The sequence below is a fragment of the Pseudorca crassidens genome, chromosome X (assembly GCF_039906515.1).
Source record: "Pseudorca crassidens isolate mPseCra1 chromosome X, mPseCra1.hap1, whole genome shotgun sequence".
Classification (NCBI taxonomy): Eukaryota; Metazoa; Chordata; class Mammalia; order Artiodactyla; family Delphinidae; genus Pseudorca; species Pseudorca crassidens.
Genome location: NC_090317.1, coordinates 104,945,844 through 104,973,799, shown reverse-complemented (window position 1 = coordinate 104,973,799; position 27,956 = coordinate 104,945,844). Strand labels below are relative to the sequence as shown.

The following is a 27,956-nucleotide window of genomic DNA, read 5'->3' as shown; positions in this document are numbered from 1 at the left end:
GTAAGTTCATGACACTAAATAAAAAAGTAAAATATGTTTAATCTGATTTAGAATCAGAAGGCTCAATTTGCTCATTATGACAGATAGCTGGTCAATGAACATGCAGAGGCAGCTCATTGCTGCCCTATAGTCCTAAATGCAAATAGAATGCAAGGAAGTGCCTTGCTCTACATCTACTTTTACATATAATAAGAGTATACCTGTCAATATGTTTTACACATTGCACACATTTCCTTAATGCTGGAATTTGTTTATACCTGAGAATCTCAAACTATCTTGAAAGGCAGAAAAAGGGAGACTCTTTTTAACAGATTTAAATTTAGTAGTAAAACTACCAGTGCACCACACGGTGGAGTCAAACATCCACAAATCTATGTGGCCAATATGTGACAGGAAATCTGAGCACAGATTTAAGATGGCCAAATATGGTAACGCCATTCACTTTGTCCTGCTTCTCGGTGATGTATTAAAACAAGTACTCGATTTCTGAAAAGGGAAAGCTAAGCCCATTAATCTTTTAATTAGCAATGAACTCTTCTGCAAATTTACAGAAACACATTGGGTATAAATTTTCATTTATACATAGGCTTAAATTTACCCCCCTTATATATACTTAGAAAAACATCCTTTGATGGTATTCTTAGTAGGTTCTTTGTCTGACACACTGTGCTTAAGTGCTTACTTCACAGACAACCTCTTTATCCTCTACTTGTTTCTTCCAAAGGAGATTCAAATTGAGCTTCAGGAAAGCCAGTCCTTGAAGTAAATCTGAGTACTTGATAACTCTGTTCTAGAAAACAATTCACTTCGCTGTCATCTTAAAATAAAATCTTGGAGAAGAATGTTTCAAGAGCTTTTGGGTGGCTTGCATTTTCCAATATTATATATTACCATTTGGGGAATTCAAAGTCAAGAATCATCTTGAAAATGCAGGTGCAATCAGAAATGTAGGGAAAATTAGTGGGGAGAGGGCCTCGGGGATGGACAGATAACCTTCTAATGCTCCTCGCATTATATTGTATCGATCTGAGTTATCCTTGGGTATTGGGTTCATACTATGTACCTAAGATGTGAAAAGTAGCTATCTATAGTTACTGTAGATATAGTAGCTATCTGATAGTACCTTACTATCAGAAAATCCTAAAGACATTTAAATAATTCTTATGATATTTTACATACATGTAAATGTTATTTAAAAATAGAAATACAGCATTACTTCCCAAGGTGAAAGTTAATTTAGATATAGACTAAATTTACTTGGTATAAAGCTGACTTAGATTTATTTTCATTCCTATTTTAACTCTCATTCTAGAAAAATTAGTTTAACACATTTCATAATTCAGATTGAAAAGTGTTGAATGTATAGGTATGTGAGTAAATATGAGTATAGACATATTAGTATTAGTAATAAAATGCAAATTTGTATCTCTAATTTCTTGTTATTAACTACTTGCAACACATTAAATGTAGAATATAGGTCATATGAATTCTAATTCCAAGATAAAGATGAGTTGATAATAAAATATTTGATGCTGCATTTTTAATACTACCACCAAAAGTATTTTCTTTAAACTTGACATTCCTACGGTTTCCCTCTAGCTCAAGTATAGTTTGAAAATATTGATAAACAGCAGACTTCAGTGTGATACTGCCCTGGTCTTTTAAGTATCTCTATTTCAAATTCCTCCATTATGTACGTTCAAAAATAAATCTTAGAGTACTAATATAGAGATCCTTTTTCCCCTTACCTCCAAATAGTCCAATCAGTTGATCAAATAACCCTTTGTACAACTAGATGAATAAACTTTAAGTTAGAAAGTTACTAATGTCTTGTTCGGATAATAAAAACGAAAGAAAAGAAGCTCATTCCAGGTTCTACTTGCCTGGGCTTCCTGAGGCATTTGAGCTGCGTCCACTTTGTCAGCAATATAAGCTGCCAGCTGCTTGTTAATGGATGAGAGGGACTCCTGAATTAAGTGTAAGGATTTTTCAATCTCCTGGGCAGACTGGATACTCTGTTCAAGCAACTTTTGCCTCCTCACGGCCTAAACAAAGAAGAAACAGGAATGAATCAGTTCAATATTTACTGGTGATAGTTTTTCTGCAATCCTTCTGCAAGGCAAATGAAGATTCTAGATTCTACCCCCATCACCTTTTTATAAGATAGATTTCGCAGCTTCCTGCCACTCATTCAGCTCTACTTATAAAAATGAAAATCAGAAAAAGAAAAAAGAGTTAGCACACAGAACTGCAGGATCAGGAATCTCTGCAGGACAAAAGCACAGTATTATGTACATCAAGGAAAGAGGCTGGGAAAAACATTAGTGAAATCATCTCCGTCATTGCAATCTGTTGTTCTCAGGCCGAATGTTCCTCCTGATCTCATTATATAGTTCAAGAGATTTGGTTTACTTAGAATAGGGTCATCGTCATCACAATCCAATTCAAGATAGATAATCCACTTCTACCAGTGAGACACATATACAATCCGCTCAGAATCAGCTCCTTTTCAAAAACAGAATTTTAGATAACCATTTGGTTAAGGATTTATTTTAAATTCTATTTCAACCAGTTATGCATGGCCTTTTTTTGCCTCTACTTTCTTTCACAATTTGGATTATGGAAATTGCTTGTGCAATTGGATTTGTGTTACTGCTGAAGTAGAACAAATAATAAGTAACCCTAATATAGCTGCAATTAATCTTGATTGTTACTATAAGCATGATTAGGATAATTTAACACTTTTTAAGTATAAATAGCATGCTGAACAGATTGCAGAGTCTCCCTTGAAGGATCTGCTCACCTTTAAAAGAGTAGTTATAAAAGGAATGGGACAGACAACTTATTGAGAATTTCTTAAGTTATACATCATAATCAAGGATTTTTCCTCATTATACAATGTGTAGGCATGATTATCTGGTACAAAAGAACTATCCTTCCCACAGACCATGATTAGGGTTTTGAAAAGAACCCTGCTTTTTATATTATATAAAGAATATTAGATATTATATGAAGAACATAAATGTTGGCTCTTAAGTTTAAAATATAGTGGAGATGTCAATGTCCTTTAATGAAGCCAACTTGGAACACAGCGTTACTCAAGTGAGAACAAGGCTAAAAGCATCTGGACCAAAGGAAAAGGAGCTGGAAGACCTACGATGCTGCAGGAGCAAGGTAGGTATTCTCAGTATTTCCACCTACACCATAAACCTTCAGGATTCTGTCCTAGGCTTTTCTTTCTTCTCATTCTATCCATACCCTTAGCTACAATTACACTTCATATGCTCACAACTCTCAACTCTGCATCTCCAGTCCAGATTTCCCCCTTTGATCTCTACATTTGCATATATACTGTCGTAAGTGACTATTCCATTTGGGTGTCCCACAGCCATCAAAACAACAACAGAACGAAACATGGACCCACTGTCCCACCTCCCAAACTTGCTTTTTCTCTTTCTCTGTATCTTTTTCCCTATCTCAGTGATTTACAATTATGGCCTTTATTAGCCATAATTTTGGATATTTCCTCTTCTTCTATCATATCCTTCACCATTTTGCAATTAGTGAGTCCATCGATCACCAATCCCTTCTTCTACCTCCTAATATTTCTTCATTCCGTCCTTTTCTCCCTCTCCCCACCACCACCATTACTCTACTTGAGGTCATTAGCATCTCTTGCCTCAAACATGGTACAGGACTCTTGGCTGGAATCCTGCCCTGCCACTACTCATCTACAAAGAAGCTACAGTATGTTCTTCCTAAAATAACAATAATTATCTGCTTTAATCTTCTAGTGATTCTTTATTTTCCTTAGGATAAAAGCCGTACTCAATATGGCTCTAAGTCCTTTCACAGTCCCTGTGGTATCTTCTACTACTTGCTGGTGCTATAGAGAAATTTATTTTTCATTTCCCAGCATATATTATGTTCCTCTTTACACTTGGTGCTAAACATGCTGTTCCCTTTTCCTAGAACAATCCCATGCCCAACTTCCTTTTATTGGCTAATTTACATTTATCCTTTGAGTCTTACCTTGGAAATGTGGACATCTCCCTCTCCAGGCGGCTGTCCCTAAAACCCGGTGTTCTCTCTTGCCCTTTTATTTCTGTCTCAGTATGTATCACACCATATTGTAATTTCCAAATGCCTAACTATGTGCCAGGCATCAGGGTGCTCTCAGGTTTTCTTTTCAAATTACTCGATAGATTCAGGCCTAACATTGAAAAAATGACCCTTGGCCCTAAGGCAAAAAAGGGATTGTTTTTAGTGGGCTGGGATTTTGAGAGACATTTGACTTCTCCGAAGTCTGGAGTGGGGATTTTCTCAAAAATTATAGATTCTTGCCTGTTCTGTTTCAATTTACGAAGAAAACTTCAGGCTCTTAGTTGAGAAAAATTACCTAGGAGTTTTAAAAATGTTATTAATATTTCTAGGAAATAAAGAAAGAAGAACGGATGTCAGATGACTGATTTTACAAAAATATCATAATATGGGTTATGATCATCTTTTAGTAAATGATACACTTATTCATTTTACTTATCTTTTTGTTTATAAGTACGTGTCAATGAGAGCTGGATATGTCAAATGTTTTGATCTCCAGCATTGTTCTGTTTTCTTTTCCCTAAGTAGTGAAACATTTTAGCCAATGTTAAAATTAAACGTCATTTCTTTGAGTGATTTTTGTAGTAGATGAACTAAAAAAACAAAAACAAAAGCAAAAAAACGCTATGTCCCAAATTCTGATGCATATAAAGGAAAACAACTATACATCCTTGAAATTTCTGCTTGGGGGACAGCATTAATTGCCACTTTGAATGCTGCTACCTTGCCCAAGGTAAAACAATAAGGATTAACTATTTTCCCATGGACAGTGGCTGGGGGTGGAAGTCCTATAAGAGATGTGCTAAAACCAAATCCAACTCCCCTGGCTCTTCAGGAACTAACATGGAGACCCAAGAGAGGCCACTAATCTGCATTATTTACAGCCACACTGCACTGCACAGACTGTCCTGATCCAGAAGTTCTATTATCTGGAATTTGAAGTTCAGTGGGCCAGGCACTTAATGCAACTATTTCCTTTCAGTTTTTCTTTGTCATCCAAGAAGAGGTTGTAATTTGCTCAAGTACCAAGTAATAAGAATACTCAATTTGTGCCATTTACAGCAACATGGATGTACCCAGAGATTATCATACTCAGTGAAGTAAACCAGAAAGAGAAAGACAAATATCATATGATATCACTTATATGTAGAATCTAAATATGACACAGATGAACTTATTTATGAAACAGAAAACAGAATCACAGACATAGAAAACAAACTTTTGGTAACCAAAGGGGAAAAGGGGTGGGGAAGGGATAAATTAGGAGCTTGGGATTAGCAGATGTGAACTACTATATGTAAAATAGATAAACAACAAGGTCCTACTGTATAGCACAGGGAACTATATTCAATATCTTGTGATAAACCATAATGGAAAAGAATATGAAAAATAATATATGTATATATATGCATAACTGAATCACTTCGCTGTACAGCAGAAACTAACACAACACTGTAAATCAACTATACTTCAATTAAAAAGAAAAAGAATACTCAATTTGACTGAATTACGTTGCTGGGTTTGAGAACACTTTTGATTAGCTGTTTCCTCCTGTCTAATTTATGAGCTATTCTGAAGCTCCACTATTATGGTCATGAACACGTTGGACTCTGTTACTTTAGAATTCTCGCTATAGTTTTCAACTGTAAACAGTAAGTACTAAGTTTCTCTCATTCTAAGAGATGGAAATAAGACTTATCTCAAAAGGGTTTACAAAAGAGGTAGAAAACTGGCCTTTCCATCATTACTCCACCAGTCTCACTTATTCTAAACCTCTCTGAAAATTTAGGAGAGAATCATAGTCACAGTGAATCCATGGCCCAGGGAGACAGTGTGATGGTTTTTTCTGTTCACTCCCCAAGGAGGTATAAACAGCGGTACTTCAACCCTTCTGCCCCAAGCAAATGAGGGGTACTCTAAGACCATCATTTATAGAGTCTGGGAGTACAAAGTAGATAGGATGACTTCTAATTAACCAACTTGGACTCTGCTTATGCAGCTGAATGCTTTATTTGCTTTCTATGACTACTGAGGGCTTAAAAAAGGATCTGGAATGACGGCATAGTAAAGAGAAGAGGCATCTTGTACTTCCCAATGCTTGGTGTGGCAAAAACATTTCCGTAGGTCAACTGGACACTGAAGGAGGCAGCTATGTTTGAGCTGTCCAACAGGAGCAGTGCATATGGAGCAAGAATACTCCAGGATAAAGACAATTGAAGACATTACAGAGCATGTTTTTCTTGTTAAAAAAAAAATGGGAAAACAGAAGAGCTTCTGTAAGACCTCTTAAGAGCCCACACTTGCACCCCAAAGAAAGCAAATGTTTGTGTCCTTATTACATATAATACATGAACACCACAAAATGCTACTTAAGAGGAGACATTTGCTCACTTTCCTTCATTCCTACTTCTCAGGCCAATGTAGAATAATGACACCCAGGTGGGGTAAGGGAAGATGCTGGAAACTGATCATTCTTCCCTACCAGGGCAGTTCACTTGGGCTTAAACTGGAAACAACACTAAACTGAATATGAGATTGAAATTTTAAGCTGAACTAAACTTAACTTTGTTCATGTCACAGAGACCAGAAAGGAATGGAATATACTCAGGATGCCAGTAAGAAAGATGAATAAAAAGATGAATAAACCATCTGCTTGAAGCAAAACCATTTCATGTTTGTGTCCTATCTGGTTCAAACTACGCAGCAAACTACTGACACAGTCCATGAATTCAGCACTTGATAAACTGAAGTAGAGGAAGAGGAAAAAGATGGCTATGAGGAACAGCGAGAATGTGGTTTGGTGCAAGACAGGAAATGGTTTATGGAAGGCATGAAGACACAGATAATGAAGGGCCTAGGAACTACATTTGAAACACTGAGAATTATAGTAGAACAGCATGATTAGAAGACTTAAAATAGATATGTCAATGTCTTTGTCTTATACAAAGGCCAGCAAAGTACACGTTTTATATCCATCTACTGATGTTCCATGTGTGGACTACTGCTACTATCAAATGCAACACTTTGCTTACTAACAGATAATTTCAGTGAACAATTAAAATTTCTGAAGCATAATTTGAAGGTCTTTAAGGAAGGATGCCATGAAAATGTCAGAAATTATTTTAAAACCTAGGAATGTTCTATTTGCCTCAGAAACCGGTTCTCCCAACTTTTAGTTGTTCCGAACTGGCAGGAGAACATCCTCAAAGAAGGTGAAATGTAAGGAACACCCTGGGCCTCACCGTAGACTTGGACTTCTTTGGGGTTGATGAGAGATGAGCATTTCATTTCTCAAGATTCTGTATCGTAGAAGAAAAATAATAGATCTCCACAAAGTTGCGTATAACATTTCTGCGTGGTTAGGGGTGCTTTTAGCAGGATGAGGAAATATTTTTCAAGAAGAATCAAGCTAATATTTTGAAAAGGGAATTAAATGGAGATTAAAAGAAAAGGAGAGGGAGAAGATAATTTACAGCAGGGAGGAGAATTTACAACTGCTCACAGTCCCAGCAACCATCAAAAGCTTCACTTTGTTGCTTTTTCTTGTTTTCAAGTTAGTATGTCCTACTTTTTCCTAAAGAAACAAGGGCCTACACAGTGTTCCTTGGACAAGAAAGACCAAATAAATAAAAACTGTTGCTTTAACCACTTTAGGTTTAACTCATAAGGCGTTCTGGCACAATTGCTTTTTGTGGCATAGTTGTTAATGTGCTTGAGAGGCTATAAATAATTACATAGATGTGCACATGTGTTTGTATACAGTCTTTTTTTTTGCGGTATGCGGACCTCTTACTGTTGTGGCCTCTCCCGTTGCAGAGCACAGGCTCCAGAAGCGCAGGCTCAGCGGCCATGGCTCACGGGCCCAGCCGCTCCGCGGCATGTGGGATCTTCCTGGACCGGAGCACGAACCCGTGTCCCCTGCATTGGCAGGCGGACTCTCAACAGAGTTTTTAAATATAAAAGAATATTACATTATTTACAAGGGCCTCTAGATTTATTTTTGTTAATGTCACTTGGTTTAACCCCACTGGTCAGGAAAACCCCCAAACCATGTGCATGGAGCTCCCTATAATTTCCTTTACAGGAAAAGATTATAAACGTTAAAACCACTGGTGTCATGGTTAATTGGGACTTCATCTGTTTTAGGTCTTTGCAGGTCACCGAAGTTCTTCTGTGACCTCTGAGGGAAGCATACTTGAAAGTAATGTTTAGGAATAACGTTATCAACGGAACTTGACATCAGATAGCCGTGACTTTCAAGTCAAGCACTGACAGAATGGTCAATGAGCTGTACAGTAATATATCTAAGACATTTCTGGATTTTTGCTGCATTCATTCATCTTCATGGGTAGACAAATGAAATTGGTCTTCTGCCCTGACAGGAGCAAACTGATGTATTGTTTCAGCTTCAAAAAGAAAGTGATGGAAGTAAAATACAGTAAATCTAGCAGGAATCTACAGAGTTCATCTAACCCCAGTCTTTTCAAGGTAACTTCAGAAGCCCCCCTGGTCAGTAAAGCTTCTCTGAACCAATGCCAAGGTGCTCTCTGATTGTACATGTGCTCATAATACTGCTCTAGACTTTAGGCAATTAATAATTTATAGATAATAATTTGTAAATAATTAAACTATCATAGAAAATTTCTCCTGATACAGAATGAGACAGAATCAGAGTCTAGGGATAAGCTGGGTCAGGATTAAGACCACAAGTTTAAGTAACATATAGAGCAAGTGTCCCCAACCCCCGGGCTGCAGACCCACGGCCTGTTAGGAACTGGGCCGCACAGCAGGAGGTGAGCAGTAGGTGAGCGAGCAAAGCTTCATCTGCTGCTCCCCATCGCTCACATAACTGCCTGAACCATATCCCCGCCTCTGCCCCGGAAAAAGTGTCTTCCATGAAACTGGTCCCTGGTGCCAAAAACGATGGGGACCACTAACATAGAGTGTATATAAGAGTAAAAATCCAAATCTTGCAGTAAAATCAAGTTGTAGAATGAAGCAATGAGTGGCAATCCTACAAAAGTAGGAATGTAGCCACTGAAAAACTTAGTTGATTTCTGGCAATTGCTTCTGTTGTCCCAGAAAGCTACAAATGCAGCAACTCTCCCCTAATGCATGTATAGGTAGGGGGAGGCAAGGTGTCCCAATTAGAAAAACTGCAGGTCATGCTTCCAAGCTGAGGTGGGGAGGTAATTACGCCAATGCTGAGGGAGAATCTACTGAGACCAACTGCAGATAGACTGGCAGTTGTATCAAGTTGTATCAACGTGTTATTGTCATGTAAATGAACTGGCAACTTGGTATTCCTCAGATAAGGGCTGTGATTTCCCTTGGACACAGTCAGGTGACAGCAACCTCAGAGTGGAAGACCTCTTGGTGTTAGTCGAACTCTCCACTCAGGAATTCAGACTTTCAGGATAAAGCCTGCACAGAGTTTCTGGTCTCCGGGACTTCACATGACGTGTGGGAAGTACATCCTTCACAGCCCCATTTACAGAGCAGCTAAGGATGGCTACAAGGTTTGGCTATGAGTAAAACAGTTTTCAGTCTTCAGGCAGTAGTCTCAAATATAGCCTCAATAACCAGAGATGATGCTTTTCTGATGTACATTAGTGATCTCTGCTGGATCTCTTTTACTGTGATGTAGGCCCATCATAGTCTGAAGCCAGTGTACAGCTTCCCTTGAAATAAAATGCTCTAGACTCTGTTGACCTCTAAGGTCAATCACCAGTAGGGTTAAATTATACTCAGATTGGTGCCAACTAGATGTGGTATCTGAGAAACTGGAAAAATGCCTCTCTCTCCTGGGATGTCTGGGATGACTGATCCTTTTTCATCCTTTCCATATGCATGAAGATTAACAATACTTATTGATCACAAATACTTCAGATGATTGCCATGGTTCTGGAGAAGTCAAAGTGCAAGACAGAGTGTGTTTACGGCTTCCTGCCACACTACTTATCCACACTTTACTAAAAAATACCTCAGGTATAGCTCAGTAAATAGCTGCACTATTGTGTCTGAAGATTATTACAAGGCTTGCAAATCTTTTGTTCTTCAAGTAGATGAGATAGAAAAGGATACAGATTTGTAGCAAGGAACTCCTGCCGGGGTCTTTGGCTGTGATATGATTCATTTGGCTGGGATGCACACCTTAAACAGCAGGAACAAGATGTAGAAAACAGCTGCTTTTGCTTTTACTTGCCAAACTTACTGAGCAGTAGCCTGGGAGTGCAGAAAGAAGACTCATGTGTGTTGATACAGGCATGGGGAACAGATAAATACTGGCAAAGTGGTATATTACACTTAATTCCTTGTTAGAGACCAGGGTCGTCTGCCACTGAATGCTCTTGTGAGATATTCAGCTGGATGAAATAGACATAAACTGTTTCTAGCTTCCTCCTCTATCTGCTCCCCTCAGTGGTATCTTATCATCTGTAGATGAAATCCACTGTGCTGCAGTTGTTTGGAGTGGGAGAGGATCAACCAGCTCTCAGTTGGTAGGCCCTCACGTGTAGGGTTGTTGCATTTCTCCTAACTCAGATACAGCTGAAAATTAAGTTACAGCCAATGGTTACCACAGCCATGCAGAATGGCTTAGTGTCTTTCAAACTGGTCCCACAGGGAATGTCTGTTCCATCTAAAGTGTGGTCCAGGAGGAAAAAAGAGGTAGTATATTGGGGAATATAGCAACACCCTTTATATGCCATCAAAAGTTTGGCATGATTTCCTAGAAAGTGCTCATTCTAATCCAGCAGAGAACTGTGGCCTTGAAGGAGAACCACTGTTATCCCTGATTGGTTTAATTGTTCAGGTGTTGAAAATGAGCTTCATCTCTGGAATAAAGAGATCACTCAGCTCTAAAGAGCAGTGGATGGATGTAATAAAGTTAATGGTCCACTCTGGGAATGATTTTGAGACATAGGGCACATTAGGAAATCGGACTGCCTTAAAACAATTCATGCTCAGGTAAAGGTCAAGGCCAGAGTTCTAAACCTGAATAATCATCAGAACCTAGAGGAACTTTTCAAACTACAGTTCTCAGGCTCAATCAAATTCTACTAAATTAGAAATTCAAAGGTAGTCAGAGGGAATAACATATAGACTAAAGTTCCTGTAACCCTTCCATCTGTGTGATTTTGATGACTAGCCAGATTTGAGAAGAATTATCAAGAGTGAAGTTTGAAAGAAAAGTTGCCTTAAATAAGAATTAAATAATACAGAGAAATGAAATTAATTGGGCTCACAACAAAGAAGAGGGAAGGACAAAGTACCACTGAATTGGCCACTTCTCAATGCAGGTCAGAAAACAATATGCAGTTGTTAAGGCAGAGGCAATAAAGCACTTCTTGAATTTTATTTGATACTTGCAATGGAAATTCCCTAATGAATATGTGTATTCTATGACTTAAAAAACACCTGGATGAATTTGAAAAATATCTGTATTCCTCATTCCATACATGGATGGCTCTAAGATACTAGAATACAATGCAAAGTTGTTTACTGTTCCTTCTCCCATTTCTTTCTTTTAAAAAAATGAAAGTAATTTTTACTAGCACCAAGCAATTTTAATGACAATTTGCCTGAATATTAAAGAACAGTTTTGATCATTCAACCCTAAGAATATATGTAGCTTGACAAGAAAATCAGTTTAAAAAGAATCTAGAGTGGAAAAGTAAGATGGACAAGACAGATGAATATTACCTTGAGAATCATACTTTATGTTATAAGAATTAAACATTAGTTGTAAGCTATGACGGACAGAAGTAAAAGCTATAGACAAGTCTAACTTCAAAAGTCTCACTTTAAGAAAGAGAAAAACTCCAAGAATTTTTATGAAAATGTACACAGATAACAAATTTAAAAGAAAATTTTGTTATCGAAAAATTCATTCCTAAAAGGCTACTTTACCAATCTATACTACTAATTTAAAAATTGCAAGTGATTAGTCTTTAGGTCTTAATATCAGATGTTTTTCATTTAAATAGTAACTTTCCCTTTTGCTATTCTAACTTTAGAGGTAGGAGTTCAACCACTAAATTATAAGAAATGTGAAGACAAGAAACTCCTAAAAAAATATTCGTAATCGGGAGACCTTCAAGATGGTGGAAGAGTAAGACATGGAGATCGCCTTCCTCACCACACATACATCAGAAATGCATCTACACGTGGAACTGCTCCTATAGAAGACCCACTGAACGCTGGCAGAAGACCTCAGACCTCACAAAAGGGAAGAAACTCTCCACGTACCTGGGTAGGGCCAAAGAAAAAAGAATAAACAGAGACAAAAGAATAGGGACGGGACCTGCACCAGTGGGAGGGAGCTGTGAAGGAGGAAAGCTTTCCACACACTAGGAAGCCCCTTCGCAGGCAGAGACTGCGGGTGGCGGAAGGGGGAAGCTTCGGAGCCACGGAGGAGAGCACAGCCACAGGGGTGCGGAGGGCAAAGCGGAGAGATTCCCGCACAGAGGATCGGTGCTGACCGGCACTCACCAGGCCTAGAGGCTTGTCTGCTCACCTGCCGCAGCGGGCGAGGGCTGGGAGCTGAGGCTCGGGCTTCGGTCAGATCGCAGGGAGAGGACTGGGGTTGGCGGCGTGAACACAGCCTGAAGGGGTCTAGTGCGCCACAGCTAGCCAGGAGGGAGTACGAGTAAAAGTCTGGAGCTGCCGAATGGACAAGAGACTTTTTTTTGTCTCTTTGTTTCCTGGTGTGTGAGGAGAGGAGATTAAGAGCGCTGCTTAAAGGAGCTCCAGAGACGGGTGCCAGCCACGGCTATCAGCGTGGACCCCAGAGACGGGCATGAGATGCTAAGGCTGTTGCTGCGCCACCAAGAAGCCTGTGTGCAAGCACAGGTCACCATCCACTCCTGCCCTCCCGGAGCCTGTGCAGGCCGCCACTGCCAGGGTCCCGGGATCCAGGGACAACTTCCCCGGGAGAACGCACGGCACGCCTCAGGCTGGTGCAACGTCACGCTGGCCTCTGCCGCCGCAGGCCTCCCCCGCATCCGTATCCCTCCCTCCCCTGGGCCTGAGTGAGCCAGAGCCCCTGAATCAGCGGCTCCTTTAACCCCGTCCTGTCTGAGCGAAGAACAGACGCCCTCAGGCGACCTACATGAAAAGGCGAGTCCAAATCCAAAGCTGAACCCTGGGAGCTGTGTGAACAAAGAAGAGAAAGGGAAATCTCTCCCAGCAGCCTCAGAAGCAGCGGATTAAATCTCCACAATCAACTTGATGTACCCTGCATCAGTGGAATACATGGATAGACAACGAATCATCCCAAATTGAGGAGGTGGACTTTGGGAGCAAAGATATATATATATATATATTTTCCCTTTTTCTACTTTTGTGAGTGTGTATGTATATGCTTCTGTGTGTGATTTTGTCTGTATAGCTTTGCTTTTACCATTTGTCCTAGGGTTGTCTGTCCATTTTTTTTTTTTTACTTTAAAAAATTTTTCTCTTATTTTTTTATTTTTTAGTTTAATAACTTTATTTTACTTTATTTATTTATTTCTATTTTTCCACCCTTTTATTCCGAGCCATGTGGATGAAAGGCTCTTGGTGCTCCAGCCAGGTGCCAGGGCTGTGACTCTGAGATGGCAGAGCCAACATCAGGACGCTGGTCCACAAGAGACCTCCCAGCTCCACGTAATATCAAATGGCGAAAATCTCTGAGAGATCTCCATCTCAATGCCAAGAGCCAGCTTCACTCAACGACCAGCAAGCTACACGTGGACACCCTATGCCAAACAACTGGCAAGTCAGGAACACAACCCCACACATTAGCAGAGAGGCTGCCTAAAATCATAATAAGGCCACAGACACACCAAAACACACCACGAGATGTGGACTTGCCCACCAGAAAGACAAGATCCAGCCTCATCCACCACAATACAGGCACTAGTCCCCTCCACCAGGAAGTCCACACAACCCACTGAACCAAACTTAGCCACTGGGGACAGACACCAAAATCAACGGGAACTACGAACCTGCAGCCTATGAAAAGGAGACCCCAAACACAGTAAGTTAAGCAAATGAGAAGACAGAAAAACACACAGCAGATGAGGGAGCAAGACAGAAACCCACTAGACCTAACAAATGAAGAGGAAATAGGCAGTCTACCTGAAAAAGAATTCAGAATAATGATAGAAAAGATAATCCAAAATCTTGGAAATAGAATAGAGGAAATACAAGAAACGTTTAACAAGGACCTCGAAGAACTAAAGAGCAAACAAACAGTGATGAACAACACAATAAATGAATTTAAAAATTCTCTAGAAGGGATCAATAGCAAAATAACTGAGGCAGAAGAATGGATATGTGACCTGGATGATAATTAGTGGAAATAACTACTGCAGAGCAGAATAAAGAATAAAGAATGAAAAGAACAGAAGACAATCTCAGAGACCGCTTGGAAAACATTAAAAACACCAACATTCAAATTATAGGGGTCCCAGAAGAAGAAGATAAAAAGAAAGGGACTGAGAAAATATTTCAAGAGATTATAGGTGAAAGCTTCCCTAATATGGGAAAGGAAAGAGTTAATCAACTCCAGGAAGCACAGAGAGTCCTATACAGGATAAATCCAAGGAGAAACACGCCAAGACACATATTAATCAAACTATCAAAAACTGAACACAAAGAAAAAATATTAAAAGCAGCAAGTGAACAACAACAAATAACACACAAGGGAATTCCCATAAGGTTAACAGCTGATCTTTCAGCAGAAAACTCTGCAAGCCAGAAGAGAGTGGCAGGACATATTTAAAGTGACGAAGGAGAAAAACCTACAACCAAGACTACTCTACCCAGCAAGAATCTCATTCAGATTTGATGGAGAAATTAAAACCTTTACAGACAAGCAAAAGCTAAGAGAAGTCGGCACCACCAAAGCAGCTTTACAACAAATGCTAAAGGAACTTCTCTAGGCAGGAAACACAAAACAACGAAAAGACCTACAATAACAAACCCAAAACAATGAAGAAAATGGTAATAGGAATATACAAATCGATAATTTCCTTAAATGTAAATGGATTCAATGTTCCCACCAAAAGACATAGACTGGCTGAATGGATATAAAAACAAGACCCCTATATATGCTATCTACCAGATACCCACTTCAGACCTAGGGACATGTACAGACTGAAAGTGAGGGGATGGAAAAAGATATTCCATGCAAATGGAAATCAAAAGAAAGCTGGAGAAGCGATTCTCATATCAGACAAAATAGACTTTAAAATGAAGACTATTACAAGACACAAAGAAGGACACTACATAATAATCAAGGAATCAATCCAAGAAGAAGACATAACAATTGTAAATATTTATGCACCCAACATAGGAGCACCTCGATACATAAGGTAAATGCTAACAGCCGTAAAAGGGGAAATCGACAGTAACACAATCATAATAGGGGACTTTAACACCCCACTTTCACCAATGGACAGATCATCCAAAATGAAAACAAATAAGGAAACACAAACTTTAAATGATACATTAAACAAGATGGACTTAATTGATATTTATAGGACATTCCATCCAAAAACAACAGAATACACTTTCTTCTCAAGTGCTCATGGAACATTCTCCAGGATAGATCATATCTTGGGACACAAATGAAGCCTTGGTAAATTTAAGAAAACTGAAATCATATCAAGTATCTTTTCTGACCACAATACTATGAGACAAGATATGAGTTACAGGAAAAAATCTGTAAAAAATACAAACACATGGAGGCTAAACAATACACTACTTAACAACCAAGAGGTCACTGAAGACATCAAAGAGGAAATCAAAAAATACCTAGAAACAAATGACAATGAAAACACAATGACCGAAAACCTATGGGATGCAGCAAAAGCAGTTATAAGTGGGAATTTTATAGCAAATACAATCCTACCTTAAGAAACAGGAAACATCTAATAAACAACCTAACCTTACAGCTAAAGAAATTAGAGAAAGAAGAATAAAAAAACCCCAAAGTGAGCAGAAGGAAGGAAATCATAAACATCAGAAGAGAAATAAATGAAAAAGAAACGAAGGAAACGATAGCAAGATCAATAAAACTAAAAGCTGATTCTTTGAGAAGATAAACAAAATTGATAAAGCATTAGCCAGACTCATCAAGAAAAAAGGGAGAAGACTCAAATCAATAGAATTAGAAATGAAAAAGGAGAAGTAACAACTGACACTGCAGAAATACAAAGGATCTGAGAGATTACTACAAGCAACTCTATGCAATAAAATGGACAACATGGAAGAAATGGACGAATTCTTAAAAATGCACAACCTTTTGAGACTGAACCAGGAAGATACAGAAAATATGAACAGACCAATCACAAGCACTGAAATTGAAACTGTGATTAAAAATCTTCCAACAAACAAAAGCCCAAGACCAGATGGCTGCACAGGCGAATTCTATCAAACATTTAGAGAAGAGCTAACACCCATCCTTCTCAAACTCTTCCAAAATATAGCAGATGGAGGAACACTCCCAAACTCATTCTATGAGACCACCATCACCCTGATACCAAAACAAGACAAAGATGTCACAAAGAAAGAAACTACAGGCCAATATCACTGATGAACACAGATGCAAAAATCCTCAACAAAATACTAGCAAACAGAATCCAACAGCACATTAAAAGGATCATACACCGTGATCAAGTGGGGTTTATCCCAGGAATGCAAGGATTCTTCAATATATGCAAATCAATTAATGTGATACACCATATTAACAAATTGAAGGAGAAAAGTCATATGATCATCTCAATTGATGCAGAGAAAACTTTTGACAAAATTCACCACCCATTTATGATAAAAACCCTGCAGAAACTGGGCATAGAGGGAACTTTCCTCGGCATAATAAAGGCCATATACGACAAAACCCACAGCCAACATCATCCTCAGTGGTGAAAAACTGAAACTGTTTCAACTAAGATCAGGAACAGGACAAGGTTGCCCGCTCTCACCACTATTATTCAACATAGTTTTGGATGTTTTAGCCACAGCAATCAGAGAAGAAAAAGAAATAAAAGGAATCCAATTCGGAAAAGAAGAAGTAAAGCTGTCACTGTTTGCAGATGACATGAGACTATACATAGAGAATCCTAAAGATGCTACCAGAAAACTACTGGAGGTAATCAATGAATTTGGTAAAGTAGCAAGATACAAAATTAATGCACAGAAATCTCTAGCATTCATATACACTAATGATGAAAAATTGGAAAGTGAAATTAAGAAAACACTCCCATTTACCACTGCAACAAAAAGAATAAAATATCTAGGAATAAACCTACCTCAGGAGACAAAATACCTGTATGCAGAAAATTATAAGACACTGATGAAAGAAATTAAAGAAGATACAAATATTGGGAGAGGTATACCATGTTCTTGGATTGGAAGAATCAACATTGTGAAAATGACTCTACTACCCAAAGCAATCTACAGATTCAATGCAATCCCTATCAAACTACCCCTGGCATTTTTCACAGAACTAGAACAAAATATTTCACAATTTGTATGGAAACACAATAGACCCCGAATAACCAAAGCAATCTTGAGCAAAAAAACAGAGCTGGAGGAATCAGGCAACCTGACTTCAGGGTATACTACAAAGCTACAGTTAACAAGACAGTATGGTACTGGCAGCAAAACAGAAATATATATCAATGGAACAGGATAGAAAGCCCAGAGATAAACCCACGCATATATGGTCACCTTATCTTTCATAAAGGAGGCAAGAATATACAGTGGAGAAAAGACAGCCTCTTCAATAAGTGGTGTTGGGAAAACTGGACAGCTACATGTAAAAGAATGTAATTAGAACACTCCCTAACACCATACACAAAAATAAACTCCAAATGGATTAAAGACCTAAATGTAAAGCCAGACACCATCAAACTCTTAGAGGAAACCATAGGCAGAACACTCTATGACATAAATCACAGCAAGATCCTTTTTGACCCACCTCCTAGAGAAATGGAAATTAAAACAAAAATAAACAAGTGGGACCTAATGAAACTTAAAACCTTTTGCACAGCAAAGGAAACCATAAACAAGACGAAAAGACAATCCTCACAATGGGAGAAAATATTTGCTAATGAAGCAACTAACAATGGATTAATCTCCAAAATTTACAAGCAGCTCATGCAGCTCAGTATCAGAAAAACAAACAAGCTAATCCAAAAATGGGTAGAAGACCTAAATAGACATTTCTCCGAAGAAGATATACAGATTGCCAACAAAACATGAAAGGATGCTCAACATCATTAATCATTAAAGAAATGCAAATCAAAACTACAATGAGGTATCACCTCACACCAGTTAGAATGGCCTCATCAAAAAATCTTGAAACAATAAATGCTGGAGAGGGTGTGGAGAAAAGGGAACACTCTTGCACCACTGGTGGGAATATAAACTGATACAGCCACTATAGAGAACAGTATGGAGGTTCCTTAAAAAACTACAAATAGAACTACCATACGACCCAGCAATCCCATTACTGGGCACAGACCCTGAGAAAACCATAATTCAAAAAGAGTCATGTACCACAATGTTCATAGCAGCTCTATTTACAATAGCCAGGACATGGAAGCAACCTAAGTGTCCATCAACAGATGAATGGATAAAGAAGATGTGGCACATATATACAATGGAATATTACTCAGCCATAAAAAGAAACGAAATTGAGATATTTGTAGTGAGGTGGATGGACCTAGAGACTGTCATACAGAGTGATGTAAGTCAGAAAGAGAAAAACAAACACCATATGCTAACACATTTATATGGAATCTAAAAAAAAAAATGGTTCTGAAGAGCCTAGGGTCAGAACAGGAATAAAGACACAGACTTAGAGAATGGACTTGAGGACATGGGGAGGGGGAAGGGTAAGCTGGGGTGAAGTGAGAGAGTGGCATGGACTTATATATACTAACAAATGTAAAACAGATAGCTAGTGGGAAATAGCCGCATAGCACAGGGAGATCAGCTTGGTGCTTGGTGACCACCTAGAGGGTGGGATTGGGAGGGTGTGAGGCAGACGCAAGAGGGAGGAGATATGGGGATATATGTATACGTAGAGCTGATTCGTGTTGTTATAAAGCAGAAACTAACACACCATTGTAAAGCAATTATACTCCAATATAGATGTTAAAAAAAAGTTATTACAAAAATACATAAATATATATTTGTAATCACCCTCATTAATAAAGATTTTAATGCTCTACCAAAGCAAAAAAAAATTATCTAGTGTGAATATACAATACTTACATTTAATTAGATATAAAAATAAATGCAAGTATAAATTTGTTTATATACATGCATATATAAATATATACACAACTATACATGTGTGTATGTGTGTTGGTGTATCCCTTTGTGTCTAGACCAGAAAAGCTAAAATGCTCTAATTGGTATAAACACAGAAGAAAAATTTAACTACTGTCTTATATAAACATTTCAGAAATGTTAATGCAAATGACCCAGGAAACACTATTTACTAAAGTAGGTTAAATTATATTTAAGGATAATGATGGAATTACTACTGACAAAAATAAAAAAATAAATATCTATGATTCCTGATCATTAAAATAAGAATGAAACACATTTACCATTGTCCTTTGTTCTTGTGAAAGTTATATAATATTTCAGTTTCTGTATCTAACAGAGTGTAATCAAACTCAAAATACAAGATGAATCTTAAAATATTATTAAACACAAGAATCAAGGTAACTCACATAACTGATGGTAGGAAAAGAAAGACAACCTTTCTCAGATAATAAAAGAAGATATAGCAGGAGAGCGGTTTAGAAGTGGAAAGAAACAGGTGAGGGATGTTTAGAGGTACAAACTTCCAGTTGCAAAATAAATGAGTCACTGGTATGAAATGTACAGTGTGGGGAACATAGTCAATAACTATGTAATATCTTTGTGTGGAGACATATAACTAGACTTATTGTGGTGACCATTTTGAAATGTATAGATTGAGAGTTTGGGGTTAGTAGATGCAAACTACTATATATCACATCATTAGAAAAAAAGATATTCCTATCACCCAGTAAATTCCAAGGAGTTCAGTGTCAGATGCTCCTATCACTTAGGAAATTACAAAGGTCTTAGGATTTCTGTGTCAGGAACTGAGGTCAAAGATTAAATACCAGAACAAATGTTCTTCCTACCATCTCTATTTACAAGGGTTTTAGGAGATATGTGTCAAGAACCAGGGGCAGAGACAAATATATACATATTTCTTATATTACAAAAGAAGATAGAGAAGATAGAGGAGCAAAACTCTTTTCTAATTTAAATACTGTCTTGTCTATTTTTCTTACGTTAAAGAGGGCTGGGCTATTGGCTTTATTATCTGTGTGTAAATATTACACAGGTGAGTTTTTCCTTCAAAATCTAATCACTCTTGACCAATCATTCAATTAAAATTATTATGAGAGCAAGTTGCATAGTCCACCACTCAGCTCAAAAATAAAGTCACCTTGAGCACAGATGTTTGGCCTAACAGTCTGCTTGCGGTGCATTTTTTACATAAAGATGACAGTTTTAACACAGAGCATTTACCCAGGAAAGTCAAAATTCAAGATATCCAATAACCTTTCTTCCAAAGTAAGGAAAGAAAGCACCAAATTTAAAATGTGAAAAATGTAATCCTAGAAACTACAACCATAGTTAATACTCTAAGAATTAGATTAAAATTCTACCTTTCAAAATACTAAAGCAGTTAGCATTGGTCTATCATCTTCACTGAAATCTTTTTAAATAATGATGTTCTGTAGAAATAAGTCTAAGTTCTGTAACTCCTGCATATATTCAAAACCAATTTAGGTGTAAAATTAACCAAATATATAAAGTAACAATTGGGGCTGGCATCATGGGCTGGCAGCCTGTGCAGTCATGCAGTACTCCATGCTTATAAGAACTCAAGCTTGGTTTCATGTTTTGCTGTCATTCTCCTGAAATTCTTTAACTTTTGAACAAGGAACCTGCATATCCTCTTGTACTGGCCCTAAAAATTAAGTAGCTGATCCTGATTACAATAATTTGGGGGAAATGGCCAATAGCTATAAGGTTGAAATAAGAATCCAAACAAAATTGGGTAAGTTCAAGAAATAAATTTTTTTAAAAAACATGAAATTCAAATTAGATGCACCAGGACACAGTGACATACTGGTGGAGGAAATATGAATACAAAATGAATGACTTCCAAATATGAGTATAATTGGAAGGTAAGACTCCAAAGACCAGTCTCTTAGTTGTTTCGGGATATAGTCAAATACATCCTAGAGATACTGGATACATTAACTGAAGATAATGGAAATAAAAGTCCCTTTTCTTTTGATTGTCCACATGATTGTATGTGTATGGTTGAGAATAAGATGATTATTTTGCTGGAAACTATGGGAGAAAGGTACAATAACTGACTGTTTCCACTGCAAACTGTTTTACTGACTACTACTGAGTCTACTGTACCGTTCATTAACACTTCTGCTTATTTTGAATTCCTCTCTACGACAGAAGAGCTCCTATTCCAAATGCTTTCCACTCTCACTTTCTCAAAGGCACTGGTCCTCTATTCTCCCACCCCCACTTCTTCATGCCACCAACCTAAGACATCCTAAAGAAGAGTTAGCTCCCTCTCAGGTATGGAGTCTCTCATGAGTAAATTTTCTCAGTCTTCCTAATCTTCACCTGAAATTATCTTCATATTATCTCAGTTCTCTTTTTTCACTCCCGAAGTTCATCCTTCCATTTTTGCTCAGGTATCCTCTCCTGTAAGACCTTGCTCTTACATATTAAGAACATATCTCTATTGGATCTTCCCCCAGATTACAAACAGGCTTAAATCTGCACTGTTCTGACAGTCAATTAGGTGTAAAATTACCTCTATCCTATTACTCATGAAACTGGCCCTTCTCTCTCCTTTTTTATCATCAAATATATTTTTTCATTATCAAACACATGCTAATTCTTTTTTTTCCTGCTTTATTGACATGTATTTGACACATAACATGGTGTAAGTTTAAGGTGTACGAGGTATTGATTTGACACATTTATAAATTGCAAAATGATTACCACCCTAGTGTTAGTTACCACCTCCATTCCATCACACAATTACCGTTTCTCGTTACCAAACATGTTGAAGAATAATTTACATTTACTGCCTTTACTTTACCACTGCCAATTTCTTCTTTTACGCCAATTTAATCTCACAGTTGCCCCTCTAGCAACTGAACAAGACAACTATAATTAATAAGTGAAGGAGTAAATGGGAGTTGAGCAAACAAATCCAGCCGGTAGAGACTACTTTTACAAGTACTAGGTTCTGCAGTTTATGTATGAACAATGTAGGAAGAAGAGAAGTAAAAATTATTTTAAGTATTTTTATATGCCAAAAAGGAAGTTAACTATTAGAACTCGGCTAATTCTAAGTTCATTAACTCTATAATTTTAAAGAAAATTCAGAAATTAGTAACATTTTATTGATACTCTTTACCTATAGTAACTTTCTTTATCTACTTTTCATTAAAATTAGACATGTCAAAAATCTTAGTCCATAAAAATAATCTGATCAGTAATTTAATACATAGGTGCATTTTCATTGGCCTCATAGTTTTGCTAAAAATTATACTTATACCTTAGCAGTAAGACAGGTGAAGAGACAGCATGTAAAAAAAAATCTGCCTTCTGTAATCATCTGGAGCATAAGCTTAATATCTCTTTATGGTGACAGCAGATTTATAGACAGAGGCCAAGACATTTGATATTTTTTTTCCTTAAGGACACACCAAGTATAAAGAGCTATAAAAAATAACCTCGCTCGGGCCTCCCTGGTGGCGCAGTGGCTGAGAGTCTGCCTGCCGATGCAGGGGACATGGGTTCGTGCCCCGGTCCGGGAAGATCCCACATGCCGCGGAGCGGCTAGGCCCGTGAGCCATGGCCGCTGAGCCTGCGAGTCCAGAGCCTGTGCTCCACAACGGGAGAGGCCACAACAGTGAGAGGCCCCGCGTACCGCAAAAATATAAATAAATAAATAAATAAATAACTTTGCTCATAAAGAAAAATATGAGTGGCTTATATACCTCTTATTGCCTGCCAGACCACAGTTAGATCTGCTAAGACTACCTTTCTGATCTGCTGGAGAGAGAATGGTGAAGAAAGAGAAGAGCCCAAGATTACCTTAAGTTTCTGGCCTGAGAAATTTAAAGAATGAGTTGACATGAATGAGAACGGAGAAAACTGTTGGGTAGGTTTGATAGGAGTTCAAATCTGAGTATGTTATGTTTGAGCTGCTTACTAAATATCCACATAGAGACATAACAGAAGGGTGGATATACAGTTCTGGAGTTTAGGGCAGAGGTCTGTATTAGAGATAATATTTTGAGAATCCATTAGCATGTAAAGAATATTTAAAGCTACAACACTGCATAAAATATCCAAAGCAGTGAGTGAAGAAAGAAAAGACAGCATGAAGCTTAAAACTATTTCGCTTACAACTGGATCTAGTTAGGCAAAATTTGTTTCAGAATTCTTTCTTATGTGTTTATGAGTGAGATTGGCATGGGACTTTGCTTCTTGTACCATTTTCATCCATTTTTAAAATTGAAGTATAGTTGTTTTACAACATTATATTAGTTTCATGTGTACAACATAGTGACTCAATATTTTTATAGATTATACTCCATTTAAAGTTATTACAAAATAATGGCTATATTTCCCTGTGCTGTACAATATATCCTTGTTTCTTATTTATTTTATACATAGTAGTTTGTATCTCTTAACCCCATACCCTTCTATCACCCCTCCCCTTTCCCTCTCCTCACTGGTAACCACTAGTTTGCTCTCTATACCTGTGAATCTGTTTCTTTTTTGTTATATATATTTGTTCATTTTATTTTTTAGATTCCTGAGACAAACACATATGTAACAACATAGATTAATTGTCTTTATCTTAGTTATTTCACTAAGCATAATACTCTCTAGGTCCATCCACATTGTTGGAAATGGCAGAATTCGATTCTTTTTTAATGTGCAATATTCCATTGTGTGTGTGTACACACACACACACACACACACACACATATACATACATAAATACATATTTTTTGTATTCCTTCTTTGTTGATGGACACTTGGGCTGCTTCCATAACTTGGCTATTGTAAATAATGCTGCTATGAAGACTGGGGTGCATGTATCTCTTCAAGTTAATGTTTTTGTTTTTTTCAGATGTATACCAAGGAGTGGAATTGCTGGATCATATGGTAGTTCTATTTTTAGTTTTTTTAGGAACCTCATACTGTTTTCCATAGTGGCTGCACCAATTTACAAACCCACCTACAGTGTACTAGGGTGCCCTTTCCTTCACATCCTCACCAACATTTGTTATTTGTATACATTTTGATGACAGCTATTTTGACAGGTGTGAGGTAATATTTCATTGTTGTTTTGATTTGCATTTCTCTGATGATTAGCAATGTTGAGCATTTATTCATGTGCCTTTGGCCATATGTACATCTTTCCTTCTTGTACCATTTTTGTCAAATTTTAGTAAGAATATTTTCTAGCCATATTTTTCAGCCTGTCTTAATCAGCTTGGGCTTCTATAACAAAATATCATAGATCAGGGGGCTTAAACAGCATACATTTATTTCTCACAGTTCTAGAGGCTGAGAAGTTCAAGATCAAGGTATCTGCAGATTCAGTGTCTGGTGAAGGCCCTCTTTCTAGTTTGCAAATGGCCTCCTTCTTGCTGTATCCTCACGTATCTGGAAGAATTATCTCTCTTGTGTCTCTTTATCTCAGGGCATCTCAGATCTTCCTTTTGGAATTTCTTTGCTTTAGAAAGGATTTGCTGAGATAAAAATCTCAATTTCTGTTTCTCTGAAAATGTCTAATTTGCCCTTGCAATTTTGCTAGGTTCAGAGCTCTGGGATGGTGGTAATTTTTTCTCAATATCTTGAAAACATTTTTCCAATTTTTTTTCTGATTCTTTTGTTGTAGTTAAAAAGTCTAATGTCAGTCTAAGTTTCATTCCTTCAAAAATGATCTGTCTCTCCTCTCTGGTTGCTAATGTAAATTTATCTTTGTTTTTGGAATTCTGCAGTTTCATTGTGAAATGTCTAAGAGTGGATTTCTATTTATTTATGCTGCCTGTTATATATTGTGCTTCCTGGTTAAGTAGGTTGGCTCTGCAAGTTATTCCTCAGTATCCTTCACATATTCCCGCCTATCCATTTTCTTTATTCTTGCCTCAGAGTCTCCCATTAGACATAAGTTAGACATTCACAACCTACTCCCAATATATATTTTGCCTTCCTGTTCATACTGTCTACCTCCTTAGGTTTTGGTACCACATTCCTTACATTTCAATTTCCTCATAACTCATTTTTTTCAACTGTTTAATATACACTGAACACAGCCATTATTTTTTTCCAATTTTTAGAGTGATAATTTTAATTTTAGTACTCATATTTTGATCTGTTTTTCAAATCTTCCTCATCAACTTTTAGCGTCTTATTTCTTCATTTGATTCTCACTCTCATTTCTTTAACATTTCACCTACTTATATTAATTACCTGGCAATTCTAGTACCTGAAATTGTAGAGGAGGTGATCTAAATTCACTCTGTGTTGCATGTGATTACTTTGCTTCATGATGGCTTGTTTTCTTGTGCTTGTGGGGTTTATCGTGAGCTCAAATTTCACAAAATTTAGTCTGTGAGAATACTAAGGTGCTTTTCTTTCTAAGAATTTGGATTCACCTCTCACTAGCGGTAGGGTGCTACCAACCTGGAGCTACTTTAACTTAATCTCTTGTCTTAGGGATACCTTGACTCTTACTGGTAATAAACACTCAAATAAGCAACTCTCACAAGAACAGGCCTACGGTTACACATTTTCAGATGAGATGATTATAATTATTCTTACTTTTAATTTTATACTTAGAGTGGGAAGAGAGATAGACATATTTTTATATTGGGACGTTTCACAGACAGAATACCCCCGTCCATCATGGTACTGAAGATATAACCCTTGTTTTACATAGAATCTCTGTTCACCTCCCCCCATTTGCTTGAGCCTGAGGCTCAGATTTCTACTGTATCAAATGGCTTAAGTTAACCAAACTCTGGGTTTCTAGCATTAGCTTTTAGCACTAAGGCAATACAAGGGTCAGTGCTCATAGTTGTATTAGTTCTATGACTTTAGTTTCATCCGCATTTTTTTTTTTTGTCCTGGCCTTGAAAGGTTTACCCACTTCCTTGCAAGAGAGAAAACATTTAAAACTGTATTTGTTGGAAATTTCCCAGCATCTTGGTGCTTTGAAGAGGGCATTTTAGAAAACTGAGTCTGCCTCATCCTTGGGAATGGAAGTCAGCCCCTTCTCAACATATGTGGAGTTAATCAAATCTACCTCATAAAAATAATGTGGGGATTAAGTTTAACACTGTTTATAATTGCTTAGCACAAGGACTGACATAAAAATGCACTCAGTAAATTGTAGCTTTTACTATTTATATTATACATTGATATTTTCTAAGAAGTAAACACACTGACAAAATCATAAAGATATTCTTTTATAGATAAATGGTTTTCCAATAATTCTGACCTCAAGACTGATATACAGTCACTTGTTTTCCTGGATTACTTTACAGTTTTCCTTCAGTCAATATTTGTCTATTCTTCCCTATCTATGCTAAGGTAGATGTGACACTCAGTGACCAATTCAAAGTTCTAATTACTGGAGCAATTAATGAGTCCCTCAAGCTGCCTATCATGAGCGTTACTACTAAACAGAATCAACCAATTTAGATTTTGCTTCTTCCCTTTTACTGTCTGCTATTTAATGTCACGTGAAAAAACTTATACATGACTTTGAGAAGACCACAAATGGGGGCATTAACAATACACAAGAAAGATGAAATAATCACTAATCAAGAGAACTGGTAAAGGCTTTGGACTTCTAAATACATGTGATTTTAATATTTAAAACTCTAAAATGCTTTTTATAAAAATAGTCATCCCTAATATTTTTAAACTCATACTGTAAGCTTTCCTTAGAAATTGGGAAACTAGTTACTTGCAATATTCACTTCTTACCAAGCAGCTTCTATTTTTAATATAAGGAAAAGATCACTGAGATTGAAGGCAGCATGGTCATCCAGTATGTGCCCAGGCTCCAAGAGCAGAGACTTGGGTCTAAGCATACTAGCTTTGTGGCCTTTGATACCTTATCCATTTCTATAAAATAGGAATGTACAATAGAAGTCCTTATAACATAAGGCTGCTGTGAGAACAAATGAGAAAATGCATGTCAGACACTTGGAGCAGTGCCTGGGCCTTTGTAACAATTATACTATTCTTGCTATTATTATACATTTTGCTGTATCGCTAACAAATCGTCTGTAGCTTGGTTACTCTGTAATAAGTTGGAAAAATTAGATTATTTGGTACAATTTTTGGAGCTGTTTCCTGGTTTGCTAACCATCTCTCAAATCATTACTGTGAGTAGAAAATGTAGTGCCATATGATTATGAAGAGTGAAAGATGCCTTTTCAAGGAATGGAAATAATTTATCACTTATCTGAATGCAAACTCACACTCTGAAATTAGGAACAGGATCTAGCAAATCTCTTTTAAATATTCATAGGCAATAAAATCTCTGGCTGTTTGATTGATCTAACAGGCAACTGAATGTTACCTTTGTTCTGCATAATTGCCCCTACAGGAAACATCAGTTAGGCAATTAAAAAAAAAAAAAAAAAAAAAAACAAACCTTTGACATAGGCATTTTAATCAAGAAGAAAATGGGCTAAGGCTCATATTCAAGATAAAGGGCACTTGTTTAT

General features: G+C 37.4%; 1 protein-coding gene across 2 annotated transcripts in view; it reads right to left on the bottom strand.

Annotated features, from left to right (window-relative positions):
- The window catches only part of DMD (dystrophin), a 2,128,065-nt gene that overhangs the window by 1,323,848 nt on the left and 776,261 nt on the right, over positions 1–27,956 (bottom strand). For both annotated transcript variants that reach the window (XM_067723245.1, XM_067723244.1), the window contains exon 30: positions 1,884–2,045. In XM_067723245.1, the coding sequence (XP_067579346.1) occupies positions 1,884–2,045 (162 nt within the window). The remainder of the gene's footprint in view (positions 1–1,883; positions 2,046–27,956) is intronic.